We start from the raw sequence: 22,474 nt of genomic DNA on the forward strand, positions 1-22,474 counted from the left end.
GTTCCTTCATTATGTCCTAATCTTAAGAATTCTAAGGAGAAATCATTGCATTCTTTGGATGTTGTTAGAGCTTTGAAATATTATGTTGAAGCTACGAAATCTTTCCGTAAGACTTCTAGTCTATTTGTTATCTTTTCCGGTTCTAGGAAAGGCCAGAAAGCTTCTGCCATTTCTTTGGCATCTTGGTTGAAATCTTTAATTCATCTTGCCTATGTTGAGTCGGGTAAAATTCCGCCTCAAAGAATTACAGCTCATTCTACTAGGTCAGTATCTACTTCCTGGGCGTTTAGGAATGAAGCTTCGGTTGACCAGATCTGCAAAGCAGCAACTTGGTCCTCTTTGCATACTTTTACTAAATTCTACCATTTTGATGTATTTTCTTCTTCTGAAGCAGTTTTTGGTAGAAAAGTTCTTCAGGCAGCGGTTTCAGTTTGAATCTTCTGCTTATGTTTTTTGTTAAACTTTATTTTGGGTGTGGATTATTTTCAGCAGGAATTGGCTGTCTTTATTTTATCCCTCCCTCTCTAGTGACTCTTGTGTGGAAAGATCCACATCTTGGGTAGTCATTATCCCATACGTCACTAGCTCATGGACTCTTGTTAATTACATGAAAGAAAACATAATTTATGTAAGAACTTACCTGATAAATTCATTTCTTTCATATTAACAAGAGTCCATGAGGCCCACCCTTTTTTGTGGTGCTTATGATTTTTTTGTATAAAGCACAATTATTCCAATTCCTTATTTTATATGCTTCGCACTTTTTTTTTTCTTATCACCCCACTTCTTGGCTATTCGTTAAACTGATTTGTGGGTGTGGTGAGGGGTGTATTTATAGGCATTTTAAGGTTTGGGAAACTTTGCCCCTCCTGGTAGGAATGTATATCCCATACGTCACTAGCTCATGGACTCTTGTTAATATGAAAGAAATGAATTTATCAGGTAAGTTCTTACATAAATTATGTTTTTCTTTGATAAAACCTTGAACAAAGTGGATGCTTCTCAGGAGTCTAATAATGAGATGCAGAGTATGCCGCAGCTTTCTCCCCATGCGTCAAAGCCCTTATCGCCCGCTCAAGCAGTGCCCTGTACTTCTCCAGTTTCTGCTGCAGTTACATTAAAAGACATAGCTGCAGTTATGTCTTCTACGCTTTCTGATGCGTTATCTGTCTTTCCTACATTTCAAGGCAAGCGTAAAAGGAAGGACAACTATGGGGTCAATGAAGTTTCTGATACATTGATAACAATCTCAACGTACCCTCCCAGGGGTTCTATCGGAAGGTGACATTTCTGACTTGGGAAGTTCCTTACCTTTGACCGATTCAGAAGTTGTTTCTTTCAAGTTTAAACTAGAACACCTCTGATTGTTACTAAGGGAGATTTTAGTGACTTTGGACGACTGTGATTCGATAGTGGTCCCTCCGGAGAAGTTGAGTAAGTTAGACAGATACTTGGAAGTGCCTTCTTAATCGGATGTTTTTCCAGTTCACAAGCGAACTTCGGAGATAGTTGCGAAAGAATGGGAGAGACCAGGTATTCCCTTCTCTTCTTCTCCAATTTTCAAGAAAATGTACCCTATATCTGACGCTGTCAGGGACTCTTGGCAGACGGTTCCTAAGGTAGAGGGAGCTATTTCCACCCTGGCTAAGCAGACCACTATTCCCATTGAGGATAGTTGTGCTTTCAAAGATCCTATGGATAAGAAGTTGGAGAGTCTGCTTAAAATGATTTATGTCCATCAGGGTTTACTTTTACAACTGGCTGCTTGCATTGTTACGATCACTAGTGCGGCAGCTTATTGGTTTGATGCTCTTGCAGAGTCTCTTAAGACGGAGACTTCTCTGGAAGAGATACAGGATCGGATTAAAGCTCTTAAATTAGCTAATTCGTTTATTACTGATGCTTCTCTGCAGATTACTAAATTAGCTGCTAAGAGTTCAGGTTTTTCCGTCCTAGCCCGCAGGGCATTATGGTTGAAACCTTGGTCTGCGGACGTGTCATCCAAGTCTAAACTTCTGGCTATTCCTTACAATGGGAAGACCTTGTTTGGACCTGGCTTGAAGGAAATTATTTCTAATATCACGGGAGGCAAGGGTCATCTCCTCCCTCAGGATAAACGATCCAAGCTGAAGGGCCGACAAAGTAATTTTTGCTCCTTTCGAAATTTCAAGGGAAACTCTTCATCTTCCTCTAAACAGGAAGGAAACTATTCGCATTCCAAGTCTACCTGGAGACCCAACCTGTCTTGGAACAAGGGAAAACAATCAAAGAAACCTGCTGCTGCTTCCAAGTCAGCATGAAGGGTTTGCCCCCGATCCGGGACCGGATCTCATAAGGGGCAGATTTTCCTTTTTCATCCAGGCTTGGGTGCGAGATGTTTAGGATCCCTGGGCTCTGGAAATAGTGTCTCAGGGATACAAACTGGAGTTCAGAAATTCTTCCCCCCGAGGATGGTTTCTTCTTTCGAGATTGTCTGCAGACCAAATAAAAAGAGAGGCATTCTTACATTGTGTAAGAGACCTCTTTTCCATGGGAGTAATTTGTCCCGTTCCAGTACAGGAACAGGGACAGGGGTTTTATTCAAATCTGTTTGTAGTCCCTAAAAAGGAGGGAACTTTCAGATCTATCTTAGACCTTAAGAGTCTAAACAAGTTTCTCAGAGTTCCATCTTTCAAGATGGAAACTATTCGTACCATTCTTCCATTGATCCAGGAGGATCTAAAGGATGCATATCTTCATGTTCCTATCCAGAGATCATCACAAGTTCCTGAGGTTTGCCTATCTGGACAAACATTTTCAGTTCGTGGCTCTCCCTTTCGGTCTGGCCACGACACCCAGAATTTTCACAAAGGTTCTGGGGTCTCTACTGGCAGTTCTAAGACCGCGGGGCATCGCAGTGGTGCCTTATCTGGACAATATTCTAATCCAGGTGTCATCTTATCAACTTACAAGGTCCCATACCGACATTGTGCTATCCTTCCTGAGAACTCACGGGTGGAAGGTAAATCTGGAAAAGAGTTTAATTCCGTAGACAAGGGTACCCTTCCTGGGAACTCTAATCGACTCTGTGTCCATGAGAATTTTTCTGACGGAGGTCAGAAAGTCACAAATTATGAATACATGTCGAGCTCTTCAGTCCAATCCTCGGCCGTCAGTGGCTCAGTGCATGGAGGTAATCGGATTGATGGTGGCAGCAATGGACATCATACTGTTTGCTCGGTTTCATCTCAGACCTCTACAGCTAAGCATGCTCAGGCAGTGGAATGGAGATTATAAAGATTTGTCTCCTCAAATAACCCTAGATCAGGAGACGAGGGACTCTCTTCTATGGTGGTTGTCTCTGGATCATCTATCACAGGGGACATGCTTTCGCAGACCTTCATGGGTGATTGTGACAACGGATGCCAGCGTTTTAGGATGGGGAGCAGTTTGGGGCTCTTTAAAGGCGTAGGGAGTGTGGACTCAGGCAGAGTCTCTCCTTCCCATTAATATTCTAGTTCTAGAGATGAGGGCGATTTTCAATGCGCTTCGGGCCTGACCTCAGTTGACTTCGGCCAAATTCATCAGATTTCAATCAGACAACATAACGACGGTGGCTTACATCAATCATCAGGGAGGAAGAAGGAGTTCCTTAGCGTTGACCGAAGTAACCAAGATAATCCAGTGGGCGGAGGCCCATTCTTGCCATCTGTCGGCGATCCACATCCCAGGGGTGGACAACTGGGAGGCAGATTTTCTGAGCAGGCAGACCTTTCATCCAGGAGAGTGGGAACTCCATCCGGAAATATTTTCCAACCTGATTCTCAGATGGGTCGGCCGGAGTTGGAACTCATGGCATCTCATCAGAATGCCAAGCTTTCCGAGATACGGGTCCAGGTCCAGGGACCCCCAGGAAGAGCTGATAGATGCCTTGGTAGTTCCTTGGTCCTTCAGCCTAGCGTATCTATTCCCTCCGTTTGCGCTCCTTCCCCGGGTTATTGCTCGAATCAAACAGGAGAGGGCATCAGTGATCCTCATTGCTCTTGCGTGGCCTCGCAGGATTTGGTATGCTGATCTGGTGGACATGTCGTCTCTACCACCTTGGAGGCTTCCATTGAGGAAGTACCTTCTCATTCCAAGCAAGGTTTTTCTGATTCAGTTATAGATACCTTAATTCAGGCGCGTAAGCTGGTAACTAGGAAAATTTACCATAAGATATGGCGTAAATATCTTTATTGGTGTGAATCCAAGGGCTACTCATGGAGTAGAGTTAGGATTCCCAGGATTTTGTCTTTTCTCCAAGAAGGATTGGAAAAGGGGTAATCGTCAAGTTCTCTAAAGGGTCAGATCATTGTCTATCTATTTTGTTGCACAAGCGTCTGGCAGATGTACCAGATATTCAATCTTTTTGTCAGGCTTTGATTAGAATCAGGCCTGTGTTTAAACCAATTGCTCCTCTATGGAGTTGGAATTTAGTTCTTAAAGTTCTTCAAGGGGTTCCGTTTGAACCTATGCATTCCATAGATGGTAAGTTATTATCTTGGAAAGTTTTGTTTCTTGTTGCCATTTCTTCTGCTCGACGAGTGTCTGAGCTTTCGGCATTACAATATAATTCTCCTTACCTTATTTTTCATTCGGATAAGGTGGTTTTACGTACTAAACTTGGTTTCCTTCCTCAAATTGTTTCAGACAAGAACATTAATCAAGAGATTGTCGTTCCTTCCTTGTGTCCTAATCCTCCTTCTCAGAAGGAACGCCTGCTACACAATTTGGACGTAGTCCGTGCTTTATAATTTTACTTACATGCGACTAAGGACTTTCGTCATTCGTCTTCTTTATTTGTCATTTTTTCGGGAAAACGTAAGGGTCAGAAAGCTACGTCTACCTCTCTTTCTTTTTGGCTGAAGAGTATCATCCGTTTTGCATATGAGACTGCAGGACAGCAGCCTCCTGAAAGAATTACAGCTCATTCCACTAGGGCTGTGGCTTCCTCATGGGCATTCAAAAATGAGGCTTCTGTTGAACAGATTTGCAAGGCTGCAACTCTCCTTCCTCTCTTCACACTTTTTCTAAATTTTACAAATTTGATACGTTTGCCTCAGCTGAGACTGTTTTTGGGAGTAAGGTTCTTCAAGCAGTGGTGCCTTCCGTTTAGGTTCCCTGTCTTGTCCCTCCCTTATCATCTGTGTACTATAACTTTGGTATTGTATCCCACAAGTAAGGATGAAATCCGTGGACTCTTTAAAAAGAAACAAATTTATCAGGTAAGCATAAATTTTCTTTTCTCTTTAGACACGATGAGTCCACGGCCCGCCCTGTTATCTGAGACAGGTTTTTATTTTGGTTAAACTTCTGTCACCTCTGCACCTTAGCTTTTCCTTTCTCCTCCTAACTTCGGTCGAATAACTGGAGTGGGAGGGAAGGGAGGAGCTATATATACAGCTCTGCTGTGGTGCTCTTTGCCTCCTCCTGCTGACCAGGAGGCGTAATCCCACAAGTAAGGATGAAATCCGTGGACTCATCGTGTTTACAAAGAAACAAATTTATCAGGTAAGCAAAAAAATTTCTTTTTAAACACCTATCCATATTACGTGCATTATCAAATTTGCTTTGCTCTTTTGGTAAACTTTGTTGAAGGAGCAACAATGCAAATATGAGCAGCCTGGCTCTTAGTAGTGCTTTCCTGCTCTGCGCATACCTAGGTAGGCTTTGCAGCAGCGGACACCAAGAGAATGAAGAAAACTAAATAATCAAAGTCGATTGGAAAGCTGTTTAAAATTCTATGCTATCGGAATCATGAAACAAAAATATTGGATTTTGTGCACCTTTTAAGCCAGAAGCCTTTAAAAAGCTTGTTATGGGCAGATTTTACCAAAGGGACGGGGCTTATGATTTAGAAGGAATATCTCAACAACTGTATTATATTAGTAAGGACTAAGGGCTTATGACTTAGAAGGAATAGCTCAACAGCAGTATTATATTAGTAAGGACTAAGGGCTTATGACTTAGAAGGAATACCTCAACTGCGGTATTATATTAGTAAGGGCTTATGACTTAGAAGGAAAAGCTTAACAACGGTATTATAGTAGTAATGACTAAGGGCTTATGACTAAGAAGGAATACCTCAACAGCGGTATTATACTAGTAACGGCTTATGACTTAGAAGGAATATCTCAACAGTATTATATTAGTAAGGACTATGGGCTTATGAATAGCTCAACAATGGTATTATATTAGTAGGAACTAAGGGCTTATGACTTAGAAGGAATAGCTCAACAACGGTATTATATTAGTAAGTACTAAGGGCTTATGACTTAGAAGGAATAGCTCAACAACGGTATTAAATTAGTAAGGACTAAGGGCTTATAACTAAGAAGGAATACCTCAACAGCGGTATTATACTAATAAGGGCTTATGACTTAGAAGGAATATTTCAACAGTTATGACTTAGAAGGAATAGCTCAACAACGGTATTATAGTAGTAATGACTAAGGGCTTATGACTAAGAAGGAATACCTCAACAGCGGTATTATACTAGTAACGGCTTATGACTTAGAAGGAATATCTCAACAGTATTATATTAGTAAGGACTATGGGCTTATGAATAGCTCAACAATGGTATTATATTAGTAGGAACTAAGGGCTTATGACTTAGAAGGAATAGCTCAACAACGGTATTATATTAGTAAGTACTAAGGGCTTATGACTTAGAAGGAATAGCTCAACAACGGTATTAAATTAGTAAGGACTAAGGGCTTATAACTAAGAAGGAATACCTCAACAGCGGTATTATACTAATTAGGGCTTATGACTTAGAAGGAATATCTCAACAGTATTATATTAGTAGGAACTAAGGGCTTATGACTTAGAAGGAATAGCTCAACAACGGTATTATATTAGTAGGGACTAAGGGCTTATGACTTAGAAGGAATAGCTCAACAACGGTGTTATATTAGTAAGGACTAAGGGCTTATGACTTAGAAGGAATAGTTCAACAATGGTATTATATTAGTAGGGACTAAGGGCTTATGACTTAGAAAGAATTGCTCAACACCGGTATTAAATTGTGAATGATAGAAGGGAAAGAGCGCAGACTCAAGTGCAATATTTAAAGTTTTTATTCAAGCAACAGACGAATAACAAATTGAACACTCACAAGATAGTGCATAAATTTATGCATATAATAGCCGATTGCTAGGTCCCAAAAACCGATCCTTATGGCAGTGTTTCCAAGGATGTATCACAGGTCAGTTCACGTTGCCGGCTTTGCAAACGAACACACCCGCTCTGCAGTACTTTTGATATTCAGGCTTGATTTTTATCCTTATTTTATTCTAAGGTAGCGCCCGGTTGTTTGTCACTCTGTTGCACACATATCCTGTTCTTGACCGGTATTAAATTAGTAAGGACTAAGGGCTTATGACTAAGAAGGAATACCTCAACAGCGGTATTATACTAGTAAGGGCTTATGACTTAGAACAGGGGTGTCCAATTTGCTCTCCAGAGGTTTTGGAACTACATTTCCCATGATGCTCAGCTAGATAAAATGCTGGCTGATCATCATCGGAAATGTAGTTCCAAAACCTCTGGAGAGCAAAGTTTGGACACCCCTGACTTAGAAGGAATATCTCAACAGTATTATATTAGTAAGGACTATGGGCTTATGACTTAGAAGGAATAGCTCAACAATGGTATTATATTAGTAGGAACTAAGGGCTTATGACTTAGAAGGAATAGCTCAACAACGGTATTATATTAGTAGGGACTAAGGGCTTATGACTTAGAAGGAATATCTCAACAACGGTATTATATTAGTAAGGACTAAGGGCTTATGACTTAGAAGGAATAGCTCAACAACGGTATTATATTAGTAAGGACTAAGGGCTTATGACTTAGAAGGAATAGTTCAACAACGGTATTATATTAGTAGGGACTAAGGGCTTATGACTTAGAAGGAATAGCTCAACAACGGTATTATATTAGTAAGTACTAAGGGCTTATGACTTATAAGGAATAGCTCAACAACTGTATTAAATTAGTAAGGACTAAGGGCTTATGACTTAGAAAGAATTGCTCAACACCCGTATTAAATTAGTAAGGACTAAGGGCTAATCTATTAGAAGGAATAGCTTAACTGTATTATATTAGTAAGGACTAAGGGCTTATGGCTTAGAAGGAATAGCTCAACAGCGGTATTATATTAGTAAGGACTAAGGGCTTATGACTTAGAAGGAATACCTCAGCAGCGGTATTATATTAGTAAGGGCTTATGACTTAGAAGGAATAGCTCAACAACGGTATTATATTAGTAAGGACTAAGGGCTTATGACTTAGAAGGAATAGCTCAACAACGGTATTATATTAGTAAGTACTAAGGGCTTATGACTTAGAAGGAATAGCTCAACAACGGTATTAAATTAGTAAGGACTAAGGGCTTATAACTAAGAAGGAATACCTCAACAGCGGTATTATACTAATTAGGGCTTATGACTTAGAAGGAATATCTCAACAGTATTATATTAGTAGGAACTAAGGGCTTATGACTTAGAAGGAATAGCTCAACAACGGTATTATATTAGTAGGGACTAAGGGCTTATGACTTAGAAGGAATAGCTCAACAACGGTGTTATATTAGTAAGGACTAAGGGCTTATGACTTAGAAGGAATAGTTCAACAACGGTATTATATTAGTAGGGACTAAGGGCTTATGACTTAGAAAGAATTGCTCAACACCGGTATTAAATTGTGAATGATAGAAGGGAAAGAGCGCAGACTCAAGTGCAATATTTAAAGTTTTTATTCAAGCAACAGACGAATAACAAATTGAACACTCACAAGATAGTGCATAAATTTATGCATATAATAGCCGATTGCTAGGTCCCAAAAACCGATCCTTATGGCAGTGTTTCCAAGGATGTATCACAGGTCAGTTCACGTTGCCGGCTTTGCAAACTAACACACCCGCTCTGCAGTCGCGGGGCTGATGACGTTTCCTGTAGCCGTCTCAAGGAGTGCTGGATCACTGACAACTCCTGGACTACGGATCCCGCCAGGGGTCAAAAGAGCTAAGCAAATACTACGCGTTTCGTCTCGTATCGTCTTGACAAAGTCTCGACGATACGAGACGAAACGCGTAGTATTTGCTTAGCTCTTTTGACCCCTGGCGGGATCCGTAGTCCAGGAGTTGTCAGTGATCCAGCACTCCTTGAGACGGCTACAGGAAACGTCATCAGCCCCGCGACTGCAGAGCGGGTGTGTTCGTTTGCAAAGCCGGCAACGTGAACTGACCTGTGATACATCCTTGGAAACACTGCCATAAGGATCGGTTTTTGGGACTTAGCAATCGGCTATTATATGCATAAATTTATGCACTATCTTGTGAGTGTTCAATTTGTTATTCGTCTGTTGCTTGAATAAAAACTTTAAATATTGCACTTGAGTCTGCGCTCTTTCCCTTCTATCATTCACAGTTTATCTTGTTGGGGACCCTGGAGTTTACCCCTACTTTGGAGGAGCAGCGACCATTCACTTTATTTTACAATACATTATTTAATACTCCTGATATGCAAAGACTGTAAGTAATTTATCAAAACGGACTATATATATATGATCTTTTCCTGGACTGAAGTTTTTTAATTATTTATACTATTGTCATTTTTTTATGTACTAGGGTATGTATATTATGTCATTTAGTACTTTTGATATTCAGGCTTGATTTTTATCCTTATTTTATTCTAAGTTAGCGCCCGGTTGTGTGTCACTCTGTTGCACACATATCCTGTTCTTGACCGGTATTAAATTAGTAAGGACTAAGGGCTTATGACTAAGAAGGAATACCTCAACAGCGGTATTATACTAGTAAGGGCTTATGACTTAGAACAGGGGTGTCCAATTTGCTCTCCAGAGGTTTTGGAACTACATTTCCCATGATGCTCAGCTAGATAAAATGCTGGCTGAGCATCATCGGAAATGTAGTTCCAAAACCTCTGGAGAGCAAAGTTTGGACACCCCTGACTTAGAAGGAATATCTCAACAGTATTATATTAGTAAGGACTATGGGCTTATGACTTAGAAGGAATAGCTCAACAATGGTATTATATTAGTAGGAACTAAGGGCTTATGACTTAGAAGGAATAGCTCAACAACGGTATTATATTAGTAGGGACTAAGGGCTTATGACTTAGAAGGAATATCTCAACAACGGTATTATATTAGTAAGGACTAAGGGCTTATGACTTAGAAGGAATAGCTCAACAACGGTATTATATTAGTAAGGACTAAGGGCTTATGACTTAGAAGGAATAGTTCAACAACGGTATTATATTAGTAGGGACTAAGGGCTTATGACTTAGAAGGAATAGCTCAACAACGGTATTATATTAGTAAGTACTAAGGGCTTATGACTTAGAAGGAATAGCTCAACAACTGTATTAAATTAGTAAGGACTAAGGGCTTATGACTTAGAAAGAATTGCTCAACACCCGTATTAAATTAGTAAGGACTAAGGGCTAATTTATTAGAAGGAATAGCTTAACTGTATTATATTAGTAAGGACTAAGGGCTTATGGCTTAGAAGGAATAGCTCAACAGCGGTATTATATTAGTAAGGACTAAGGGCTTATGACTTAGAAGGAATACCTCAGCAGCGGTATTATATTAGTAAGGACTAAGGACTTATGATTAAGAAGGAATACCTCAACAGCGGTATTATACTAGTAAGGGCTTATGACTTAGAAGGAATAGCTCAACAACGGTATTATATTAGTAAGGACTAAGGGCTTATGACTTAGAAGGAATAGCTCAACAACGGTATTATATTAGTAAGTACTAAGGGCTTATGACTTAGAAGGAATAGCTCAACAACGGTATTAAATTAGTAAGGACTAAGGGCTTATAACTAAGAAGGAATACCTCAACAGCGGTATTATACTAATTAGGGCTTATGACTTAGAAGGAATATCTCAACAGTATTATATTAGTAGGAACTAAGGGCTTATGACTTAGAAGGAATAGCTCAACAACGGTATTATATTAGTAGGGACTAAGGGCTTATGACTTAGAAGGAATAGCTCAACAACGGTGTTATATTAGTAAGGACTAAGGGCTTATGACTTAGAAGGAATAGTTCAACAACGGTATTATATTAGTAGGGACTAAGGGCTTATGACTTAGAAAGAATTGCTCAACACCGGTATTAAATTGTGAATGATAGAAGGGAAAGAGCGCAGACTCAAGTGCAATATTTAAAGTTTTTATTCAAGCAACAGACGAATAACAAATTGAACACTCACAAGATAGTGCATAAATTTATGCATATAATAGCCGATTGCTAGGTCCCAAAAACCGATCCTTATGGCAGTGTTTCCAAGGATGTATCACAGGTCAGTTCACGTTGCCGGCTTTGCAAACGAACACACCCGCTCTGCAGTCGCGGGGCTGATGACGTTTCCTGTAGCCGTCTCAAGGAGTGCTGGATCACTGACAACTCCTGGACTACGGATCCCGCCAGGGGTCAAAAGAGCTAAGCAAATACTACGCGTTTCGTCTCGTATCGTCTTGACAAAGTCTCGACGATACGAGACGAAACGCGTAGTATTTGCTTAGCTCTTTTGACCCCTGGCGGGATCCGTAGTCCAGGAGTTGTCAGTGATCCAGCACTCCTTGAGACGGCTACAGGAAACGTCATCAGCCCCGCGACTGCAGAGCGGGTGTGTTCGTTTGCAAAGCCGGCAACGTGAACTGACCTGTGATACATCCTTGGAAACACTGCCATAAGGATCGGTTTTTGGGACCTAGCAATCGGCTATTATATGCATAAATTTATGCACTATCTTGTGAGTGTTCAATTTGTTATTCGTCTGTTGCTTGAATAAAAACTTTAAATATTGCACTTGAGTCTGCGCTCTTTCCCTTCTATCATTCACAGTTTATCTTGTTGGGGACCCTGGAGTTTACCCCTACTTTGGAGGAGCAGCGACCATTCACTTTATTTTACAATACATTATTTAATACTCCTGATATGCAAAGACTGTAAGTAATTTATCAAAACGGACTATATATATATGATCTTTTCCTGGACTGAAGTTTTTTAATTATTTATACTATTGTCATTTTTTTATGTACTAGGGTATGTATATTATGTCATTTAGTACTTTTGATATTCAGGCTTGATTTTTATCCTTATTTTATTCTAAGTTAGCGCCCAGTTGTGTGTCACTCTGTTGCACACATATCCTGTTCTTGACCGGTATTAAATTAGTAAGGACTAAGGGCTTATGACTAAGAAGGAATACCTCAACAGCGGTATTATACTAGTAAGGGCTTATGACTTAGAACAGGGGTGTCCAATTTGCTCTCCAGAGGTTTTGGAACTACATTTCCCATGATGCTCAGCTAGATAAAATGCTGGCTGAGCATCATCGGAAATGTAGTTCCAAAACCTCTGGAGAGCAAAGTTTGGACACCCCTGACTTAGAAGGAATATCTCAACAGTATTATATTAGTAAGGACTATGGGCTTATGACTTAGAAGGAATAGCTCAACAATGGTATTATATTAGTAGGAACTAAGGGCTTATGACTTAGAAGGAATAGCTCAACAACGGTATTATATTAGTAGGGACTAAGGGCTTATGACTTAGAAGGAATATCTCAACAACGGTATTATATTAGTAAGGACTAAGGGCTTATGACTTAGAAGGAATAGCTCAACAACGGTATTATATTAGTAAGGACTAAGGGCTTATGACTTAGAAGGAATAGTTCAACAACGGTATTATATTAGTAGGGACTAAGGGCTTATGACTTAGAAGGAATAGCTCAACAACGGTATTATATTAGTAAGTACTAAGGGCTTATGACTTATAAGGAATAGCTCAACAACTGTATTAAATTAGTAAGGACTAAGGGCTTATGACTTAGAAAGAATTGCTCAACACCCGTATTAAATTAGTAAGGACTAAGGGCTAATCTATTAGAAGGAATAGCTTAACTGTATTATATTAGTAAGGACTAAGGGCTTATGGCTTAGAAGGAATAGCTCAACAGCGGTATTATATTAGTAAGGACTAAGGGCTTATGACTTAGAAGGAATACCTCAGCAGCGGTATTATATTAGTAAGGACTAAGGACTTATGATTAAGAAGGAATACCTCAACAGCGGTATTATACTAGTAAGGGCTTATGACTTAGAAGGAATAGCTCAACAACGGTATTATATTAGTAAGGACTAAGGGCTTATGACTTAGAAGGAATAGCTCAACAACGGTATTAAATTAGTAAGGACTAAGGGCTTATAACTAAGAAGGAATACCTCATCAGCGGTATTATACTAATAAGGGCTTATGACTTAGAAGGAATATATCAACAGTATTATATTAGTAGGAACTAAGGGCTTATGACTTATAAGGAATAGCTCAACAACGGTATTATATTAGTAGGGACTAAGGGCTTATGACTTAGAAGGAATAGCTCAACAACGGTATTATATTAGTAAGGACTAAGGGCTTATAACTAAGAAGGAATACCTCAACAGCGGTATTATACTAATAAGGGCTTATGACTTAGAAGGAATATATCAACAGTATTATATTAGTAGGAACTAAGGGCTTATGACTTAGAAGGAATAGCTCAACAACGGTATTATATTAGTAGGGACTAAGGGCTTATGACTTAGAAGGAATAGCTCAACAACGGTATTATATTAGTAAGGACTAAGGGCTTATAACTAAGAAGGAATACCTCAACAGCGGTATTATACTAATAAGGGCTTATGACTTAGAAGGAATATATCAACAGTATTATATTAGTAGGAACTAAGGGCTTATGACTTATAAGGAATAGCTCAACAACGGTATTATATTAGTAGGGACTAAGGGCTTATGACTTAGAAGGAATAGCTCAACAACGGTATTATATTAGTAAGTACTAAGGGCTTATGACTTAGAAGGAATAGCTCAACAACGGTATTATATTAGTAAGGGCTTATGACTTAGAAGGAATAGTTCAACAACGGTATTATATTAGTAGGGACTAAGGGCTTATGACTTAGAAGGAATAGCTCAACAACGGTATTATATTAGTAAGTACTAAGGGCTTATGACTTATAAGGAATAGCTCAACAACTGTATTAAATTAGTAAGGACTAAGGGCTTATGACTTAGAAAGAATTGCTCAACACCGGTATTAAATTAGTAAGGACTAAGGGCTAATCTATTAGAAGGAATAGCTTAACTGTATTATATTAGTAAGGACTAAGGGCTTATGGCTTAGAAGGAATAGCTCAACAGCGGTATTATATTAGTAAGGACTAAGGGCTTATGACTTAGAAGGAATACCTCAGCAGCGGTATTATATTAGTAAGGACTAAGGACTTATGATTAAGAAGGAATACCTCAACAGCGGTATTATACTAGTAAGGGCTTATGACTTAGAAGGAATATATCAACAGTATTATATTAGTAGGAACTAAGGGCTTATGACTTAGAAGGAATAGCTCAACAACGGTATTATATTAGTAGGGACTAAGGGCTTATGACTTAGAAGGAATAGCTCAACAACGGTATTATATTAGTAAGGACTAAGGGCTTATGACTTAGAAGGAATAGTTCAACAACGGTATTATATTAGTAGGGACTAAGGGCTTATGACTTAGAAGGAATAGCTCAACAACGGTATTATATTAGTAAGTACTAAGGGCTTATGACTTAGAAGGAATAGCTCAACAACGGTATTATATTAGTAAGGACTAAGGGCTTATGACTTAGAAAGAATTGCTCAACACCAGTATTAAATTAGTAAGGACTAAGGGCTTATGACTAAGAAGGAATACCTCAACAGCGGTATTATACTAGTAAGGGCTTATGACTTAGAAGGAATATCTCAACAGTATTATATTAGTAAGGACTATGGGCTTATGACTTAGAAGGAATAGCTCAACAATGGTATTATATTAGTAGGAACTAAGGGCTTATGACTTAGAAGGAATAGCTCAACAATGGTATTATATTAGTAAGGACTAAGGGCTTATGACTTAGAAGGAATAGTTCAACAACGGTATTATATTGGTAGGGACTAAGGGCTTATGACTTAGAAGGAATAGCTCAACAACGGTATTATATTAGTAAGGACTAAGGGCTTATGACTTAGAAGGAATAGTTCAACAACGGTATTATATTAGTAGGGACTAAGGGCTTATGACTTAGAAGGAATAGCTCAACAACGGTATTATATTAGTAAGTACTAAGGGCTTATGACTTAGAAGGAATAGCTCAACAACTGTATTAAATTAGTAAGGACTAAGGGCTTATGACTTAGAAAGAATTGCTCAACACCGGTATTAAATTAGTAAGGACTAAGGGCTAATCTATTAGAAGGAATAGCTTAACTGTATTATATTAGTAAGGACTAAGGGCTTATGGCTTAGAAGGAATAGCTCAACAGCGGTATTATATTAGTAAGGACTAAGGGCTTATGACTTAGAAGGAATAGCTCAACAGCGGTATTATATTAGTAAGGACTAAGGACTTATGATTAAGAAGGAATACCTCAACAGCGGTATTATACTAGTAAGGGCTTATGACTTAGAAGGAATAGCTCAACAACGGTATTATATTAGTAAGGACTAAGGGCTTATGACTTAGAAGGAATAGCTCAACAGCGGTATTATATTAGTAAGGATTAACAATGATTAGTAGCCACGTTGAGTGCCAGTAGTGTGCAGCAAATACAGAAGATGAGTTATAAAAAATGGTTATTAGTTCAACAGGAGCTGTTCAGTAACATTGTATTTAGACCCACTTTCCGCACAGAAACTAGTAGAAAGTGCCATAAGATATACAAGGTTGTCAAAAAAAAAAAAAAAGAATGAATTCGCCAATGCTCTAGGGTGGCAGGAAGTTAGTTTTATTGTTAGATGCTGGTACTAGACTGTTTATTAGAAATCCTGCATAGGAAACAGTGACTCATGCAAGGCAGTTTATAAAACCACCTGGTTATTTACATTCTGAAGAGCGGCCATGCTAATCTTGTAACTGTAGTTAAATGTAATATATTTACTTCTAGAGTAACACAAAACAAGTGTATAAATTCCTGCCCCATCTTTATTCATAGAGAAACCAAATATTCAGAATTGAAGTCTGGTATAAAGCTATCTTCACATTTATTGTACTATGATAACAGTTGGAATTATCTGAATGGGATTTGAGGTTTAATGTGGGATTATGGCATCAATATTTCTATATTTTATTTAGAATATATACAGTAAAATAAACATCTCTACATTTGCTTAGGAAGTATTAAGTAATTACTCATGGGTTGGTTATAAAAAGGTTCAGTGGGTTCAATAAACATTCATTCAACTTATCCAAAGATACAAAACATAGTTAAAGGGACAGTATACACCAATTGTCATACCACTGCATGTAATAGACACTACTGTAAAGAAGAATATGTACAAATACTGATCTAATCATCCAGTATAAAGCCTTTTCAAATACTTCCAGTATAACACTGTTGATTAGGGTAGGCTGGGACAGCCAATGAAAGGGGGTGAAAAAGCTGGAAGAGAGCAGACCTCCCCCCCCTTCCCTGCATATGAAAAGTCAGATTATACAAACAGGAGCCTGTAGACTTGGGTCTACATCTGATACTTTGGGGCTTGGTTAGAAGTCTGAAAATCAGCACAATGTCATTAAAAAATAAACAAAACTATACATATTTACAAAAACACTCCCAGATGGGCTTAATAAATGCATTATCTACAAAACATTTATGCAAAGAAAAATCTAGTGTACAATATCTATTAATAACACTTACCCAGTTGGTGTTAGGGGGGATGCCGAATACTCTTAGTCCCCGGGACCTCACTTTCTTACCCTTCACAGAGCCTTAGCCCTTGTAAAGATACCAATTTTCAAATGGAGATATAGCGTTTATCATCAGGTGGAAACAATCTTCGTCACAACAGTAAAAAGGCTTCACAAGAGGGAACAATTAAAAATTAGAAAAAACATTGTTACAAAATTTAAAACATACTCAGCCACTCGGACCCTGGGCTATGTCCTCTCTGTCAGTGAGTTCCTTTGAGGGCTGAATGAACATTAAGACTTGTAGTAAGTTTAATAGAACGGTCAAAACTGAAATATGCCTGGGCGCATATACATTTAAATAGAAGCATTTTGCAGTATACTTCCATTAGCAGAAAGGCCTCTAGTGAAAGTCATTACTGTTTTTTCAGGGGCATATGCACATATGCGGTGAGGGCCTGTGCATCAGTATTCAAGCTCGGTATTGTCTATATAAAGAGAAATATCTGCACTACACCTAAAGCAAGCAGCAATTGTTTAAGGAAGCTTCTGCCACCTAGTGGCCAAAAGACATACTGCTTAATTGTGCAATGTCACAGTAACTACAAGTTTATGTGATATATAATACCCTAATATAATATCCTAAATATAACCTCCCCCAAGTGCACCATACCACTAAGGATGACATTGGCAATTTGTTAGTTCCAAGCCACTTTTTTTTTATACATTATTACTATCCAGTTAGATCTGTAGTTAATTCAAAATGTACATACAAATAGCAAATTCCTGCTGATCATGAATGAAAAGGGTAAACTTAAATATAAACACACACACATATGAACAAAGTAAATTAGATAATAGAAGTACACTAAAAAGTTGTTTAAAATGTGCATGCTCTATGTGACTCATGAATGAATTAAAAAATGTGCATGCTCTATGTGACTCATGAATGAATTAAAAAATGTGCATGCTCTATGTGACTCATGAATGAATTAAAAAATGTGCATGCTCTATGTGACTCATGAATGAATTAAAAAATGTGCATGCTCTATGTGACTCATGAATGAATTAAAAAATGTGCATGCTCTATGTGACTCATGAATGAATTAAAAAATGTGCATGCTCTATGTGACTCATGAATGAATTAAAAAATGTGCATGCTCTATGTGACTCATGAATGAATTAAAAAATGTGCATGCTCTATGTGACTCATGAATGAATTAAAAAATATGGATTTGATGTCCCTTGAAGATGCTTACAGTGTTTAAGAGATTATTGGGTTAGCTTTTGTAAATTGATTACTTTTAAGCGATGGCTGAAAAATGGGTGGCTTGGCTGTAGCTGGTACGCACATGACATTGAATGTCCAAGCTCTTTCATCTCGAAGTATGAAACGTTTATTGCTGTGTCAAGTGTGTTCTATCCCTTTTATTATAAGTTTCATGTAACGTGGTCTTGTCATGATTATTATTCACTTGTATGTTCCCTCTTCTTCACAGAGCAAAATCACAGCGATGCTCAAGCCTTTTTCTTCCTGTGGATAATATTTTACTTTATCAGTTCCTGCTACACACTAATCTGGGACTTAAAGATGGACTGGGGGTTGTTTGACCGTAATGCAGGAGAGAACACCTTCCTCCGGGAAGAAATTGTGTACCCCCAAAAGGTGTGATGCAAGTTTTTATATACAGATGTGAATGCATGTTGTTTTTCTTCTTAAAACGGGGAGAGTCCACAGCTGCATTTATTACTTTTGGGAAATACAGAACCTGGCCACCAGGAGGAGGCAAAGACACCCCAGCCAAAGGCTTAAATACCTCCCCCACTTCCCTCATCCCCCAATCATTCTTTGCCTTTCATCACAGGAGGTTGGCAGAGAAGTGTCGGAAGAGTAGTCTCTTATAGAGGGTAGTACTCTTCGAGATGGGACGGGAGTTTTAAGTAGTCCTGTCAGCTTCTCTGTGAGAGCATGGATGAAAGTTAGAGTCTGGAGATGCAGGGAGAGTCTTTCTGCGAAACGATCCCGACTCATATTAACAGCTCCATAAGCAATCAGCGTTGACGAGTTTCGCTGCCTGCTTTCTTCACTGTCCAACTTGAAGGACTGTGTTACTGTTCCACGGCATAGATTCCGGTAAGATCGTTTCATTTTCCTTTCTCTGTGGGAATATAATGTAATGAAAGAACACAGGGTCGCAGTGGGACTCCTTTATGTTTATGGAATCTAGGGTTAATATCTCCTGAGGGGGGTTATTGAACAGTGGGGGACTTTAATCATGTTTGTTATGTGATTCTGTCTGCTTATGTGTAGTGATGTTGGGGCTCATAGCTTTGTGGAACATAATAGGTTTTAGAGCTACACAGTTCTTGATGGGACTGGGATGCTTTTCCTTGGCCTTTAGATTGCACCTCGTGACCGGGCATGGTCACGTTTTCGTTCTCTATTTCCGTATTCTTGCCCAAGTGTCGGTGGAGAGAGTCTGTTCTCTACTTGTCTGGGTCATAGGAGGTGGTGAGTGCCCCAGCCATTGGAATTGTGAGGTGTCAGTTATTTTTGTCCACATTTGCCTGGTCAAGTTATGGAGGATTCTGATTTTTCTGAGGAGGATTTGTCGGATTCAGATTCTGTCACCTGCTTAGATTGTATGGAGGCCTGTGTAATCCAGCCCAATCAATTATGTTCAGTATGTCGTAATAGAGTGTTCTTTTCTCCCTCTGGGGAGAGATAGACTGCTAAACCGTCCGCCTCTGCGGATTCTGTGTCCCTTGAGGTGCGTTCCCCTGATTTTTCTGTTCCTACACAGGCAGTTGTCCCAAATACCGTTACCCCTTCTCTGGAAGGAGGTTTATTTCCACCAGAGGTTGCTGCTCGGTTGCACATGACCATATTTGTGGCGTTGGAGATTTTCAGATCTCTTTCGCCAGTGGCTTTGCTTTTCGCTTCCCCTTGCCTTTTGGGGTAGGACTTTCAGTCATCTGGTTGCGGAGACTTGGTTCTTAGAGACCTTTTTTGTCCTTGCAGTATCCTCTTTGATCCTATATACTTGGGGATCTGGGGTATTGTTATGCGGTCTCTCTTGCCGTCAACCGATAGGAGTTTTAGAACGCTCGTTCATCCGTTAATTCCTTGAGCTGTTGGTTGTCTGCGGATTGATCCAGACTGGGTCTTTAGAGACTGTCTTGTTCTCTCAATCATGGAGTTCTGATCTCTTTTGGTTCCTTCCTTTGTCTTCGGACTTTGTGGGTGTTTTCTTAGAAGCCTTTTGGGGCTGAGTGGACAGCCTCTGGGATACTTCATGAGAGATCAGAGTTCAAGACCCCATGGGGGTATGGCATGCATCAACTTTTGTGCAAATTTAATTTCTTGGTAACTTTGTGATTGTTCCGGAAGGTTTTTGGTCTTGATCCGGCACCTGTTTTTGGGGGTCCGGTTTTTTAACATACTCCTTGTCTTTGACTTGGCAGTTTGGTTAATCTGTTTTCCAGATTTTTAATAGTCTTGGATCTGTCCAGCATTCAGTAGTAGGCTTGTTTTCCCGGTCCTGGGGAAATCTCCTTATTCCTACTGGGGCGGTTTCTTTCTCTCTTCTGGAGGGATGGAGGAAGTTTTTCCTGGGAATTTCTTTACTGGAATATTCCTGTGTTTCTTCATTTTCCTTCTATTTTAAAGGATCCTCCTGAGGTAGTTTTCCTCATCTGACTCTAGGAGAAGTTCCTTGGCGATGAGAGAAGTATCTCAGATACTAGAGTGGGTGGAGACTCACAAATGTACGCTGCCATTGATCCCCATTCCAGGTGAGGACAACTGGAAAGCGGACTTTCTCAGCAGGCAATCCTTTCACCCAGGGGAATGGTCTCTTCACCCCGAGGTGTTTGCAGAGAGTGGGTGACGCCCGGAGATAAATCTCATGGCATCCCGCCTCAATACCAAGCTACGCAGGTACGGGTCGAAGGATCCTCAGGTGGAATTGATAGATGCACTATCAGTACCATGGAGGTTCAGTCTCGTATATCTTTTTCCTCATGTGGTGACTCGCATCAAGCAGGAGCGAGCATCTGTTATTCTGATTGCTCCATCTTGGCCGAGAAGGACTCAGTTTGCGGATCTGGTGGGGACGTCCTCATCTCCTCATTGGAGGTTACCAGCAGAGATCTGCTGATACATGGTCCCTTTGTTCATCAAAATCTAGATTCTCTGAGGCTGACTGCGTGGAGTTTGAGCGCTTAGTCTTAGCCAAAATAGGGTTCTCTGAGAGTGTTATTGACACTCTGGTTCAAGCTTGTAAGCCAGTTGCTCGTTGTATCTACTATAAAGTTTGGAGGACTTACTTGTACTGGTGTGAAGAGCGTGGCTTTTCCTGGCATAAGGTTAAGATTGCAACTTTCTTAACTTAATTTTAGCTTTCTTCCAGGATGGACTGGAAAAGGGCCTATCTGCTAGTTCTCTGAAGGGATAGATAATCGTCCCTGTCGGTGTTACTGCACAAACGATTGTCTGAGCTTCTGGATGTGCAGTCCTTTGTTAAGGCTCTGGCTAGGATCAGACCTGTGTTTAGATCTGGGGCTCTGCCTTGGAGCCTCTATCTTGTTGACATTAAATTGTTATCTTGGAAGGTTGTGTTTTTGTTGGCTATTGCCTCTGCGCATAGAGTTTCTGAGATTTCTGCTTTGCAATGTGATCCCCCTTATCTGTTTTTTCATGCTGATAAGGCGGTTTTATGCACTAAACTAGGGTTCTTCCCGAAGGTGGTATTGAATCATAACCTTAATCAAGAAATTGTTGTCCCTTCATTGTGTCCTAATCCTTCTTCAGCGAAGGAACGTTTGCTTCATAATCTAGATGTGGTTCGTGCCTTGAAGTTCTATCTTCAGGCTACTAAGGAATTCAGACTCTTTGTCATCTTTACGGGGAAGCGTAAAGGGAAGAAGGCTACTACGACTTCTCTATCTTTCTGGTTGAGGAGTGTCATCGGCTTAGCTTATGAGACAGCAGGACCACAGCCTCCTGAGAGGATTACGGCTCATTCCACTAGAGCAGTGGCTTCCTTTTCGGCTTTTAAGCATGAAGCCTCAATAGATCAGATTTGTAAGGCGGCTACCTGGTCCTCCTTACATAGTTTTTCAAAATTTTACAAGTTTGATGAGTTTGCTTCGGCTGAAGCAGCTTTCAGGAGAAAAGTTTTGCAGGCTGTTGTGCCCTCAGAATAGGGTCCGCTTCTTTTTTTTTTCTATTTCCTCCCGTTATTCATTCAGTGTCCTCTGGAGTTTACGTATAGTTTCCTAACAGTAAGGAATTAAGTCGTGGATTCTCCCTGCCTTATGGAAGGAAAATATAATTTTTGCTTACCAGATAAATTCCTTTTCTTCCTGGCAGGTAGAGTCCACGACCCCGCCCGTAATTTATTTTTTTGATGGGCGGCTCCCTTTTAATATTTTTTCTGGCACCTTTTATACCCTGATGTTTCTCCTGCTTTTCCTCGTTCCCTCGGTCGAATGACTGGGGGATGGAGGAAGTGGGAGGGATATTTAAGCCTTTGGCTGGGGTGTCTTTGCCTCCTCCTGGTGGCCAGGTGTTGTTTTTCCCAACAGTAAGGAATTAAGTTGTGGACTCTCCCTGCCAGGAAGGAAAGGAATTTATCTGGTAAGCATAAATTTATGTTTTTGTATTTGTACTTTTTTTTTTTTTTTTTT

At 39.8% G+C, this 22,474-nt stretch overlaps 1 protein-coding gene across 1 annotated transcript in view; it reads left to right on the plus strand.

The window, feature by feature from the left end:
• Positions 1-22,474, plus strand: part of XPR1 (xenotropic and polytropic retrovirus receptor 1) — a 307,783-nt gene that overhangs the window by 261,346 nt on the left and 23,963 nt on the right. Inside the window, exon 12 of the mRNA XM_053693944.1 lies at positions 18,283-18,449. Within this exon, the coding sequence (XP_053549919.1) occupies positions 18,283-18,449 (167 nt within the window). The remainder of the gene's footprint in view (positions 1-18,282; positions 18,450-22,474) is intronic.

The sequence above is a fragment of the Bombina bombina genome, chromosome 10 (assembly GCF_027579735.1).
Source record: "Bombina bombina isolate aBomBom1 chromosome 10, aBomBom1.pri, whole genome shotgun sequence".
NCBI classification, from domain to species: Eukaryota; Metazoa; Chordata; class Amphibia; order Anura; family Bombinatoridae; genus Bombina; species Bombina bombina.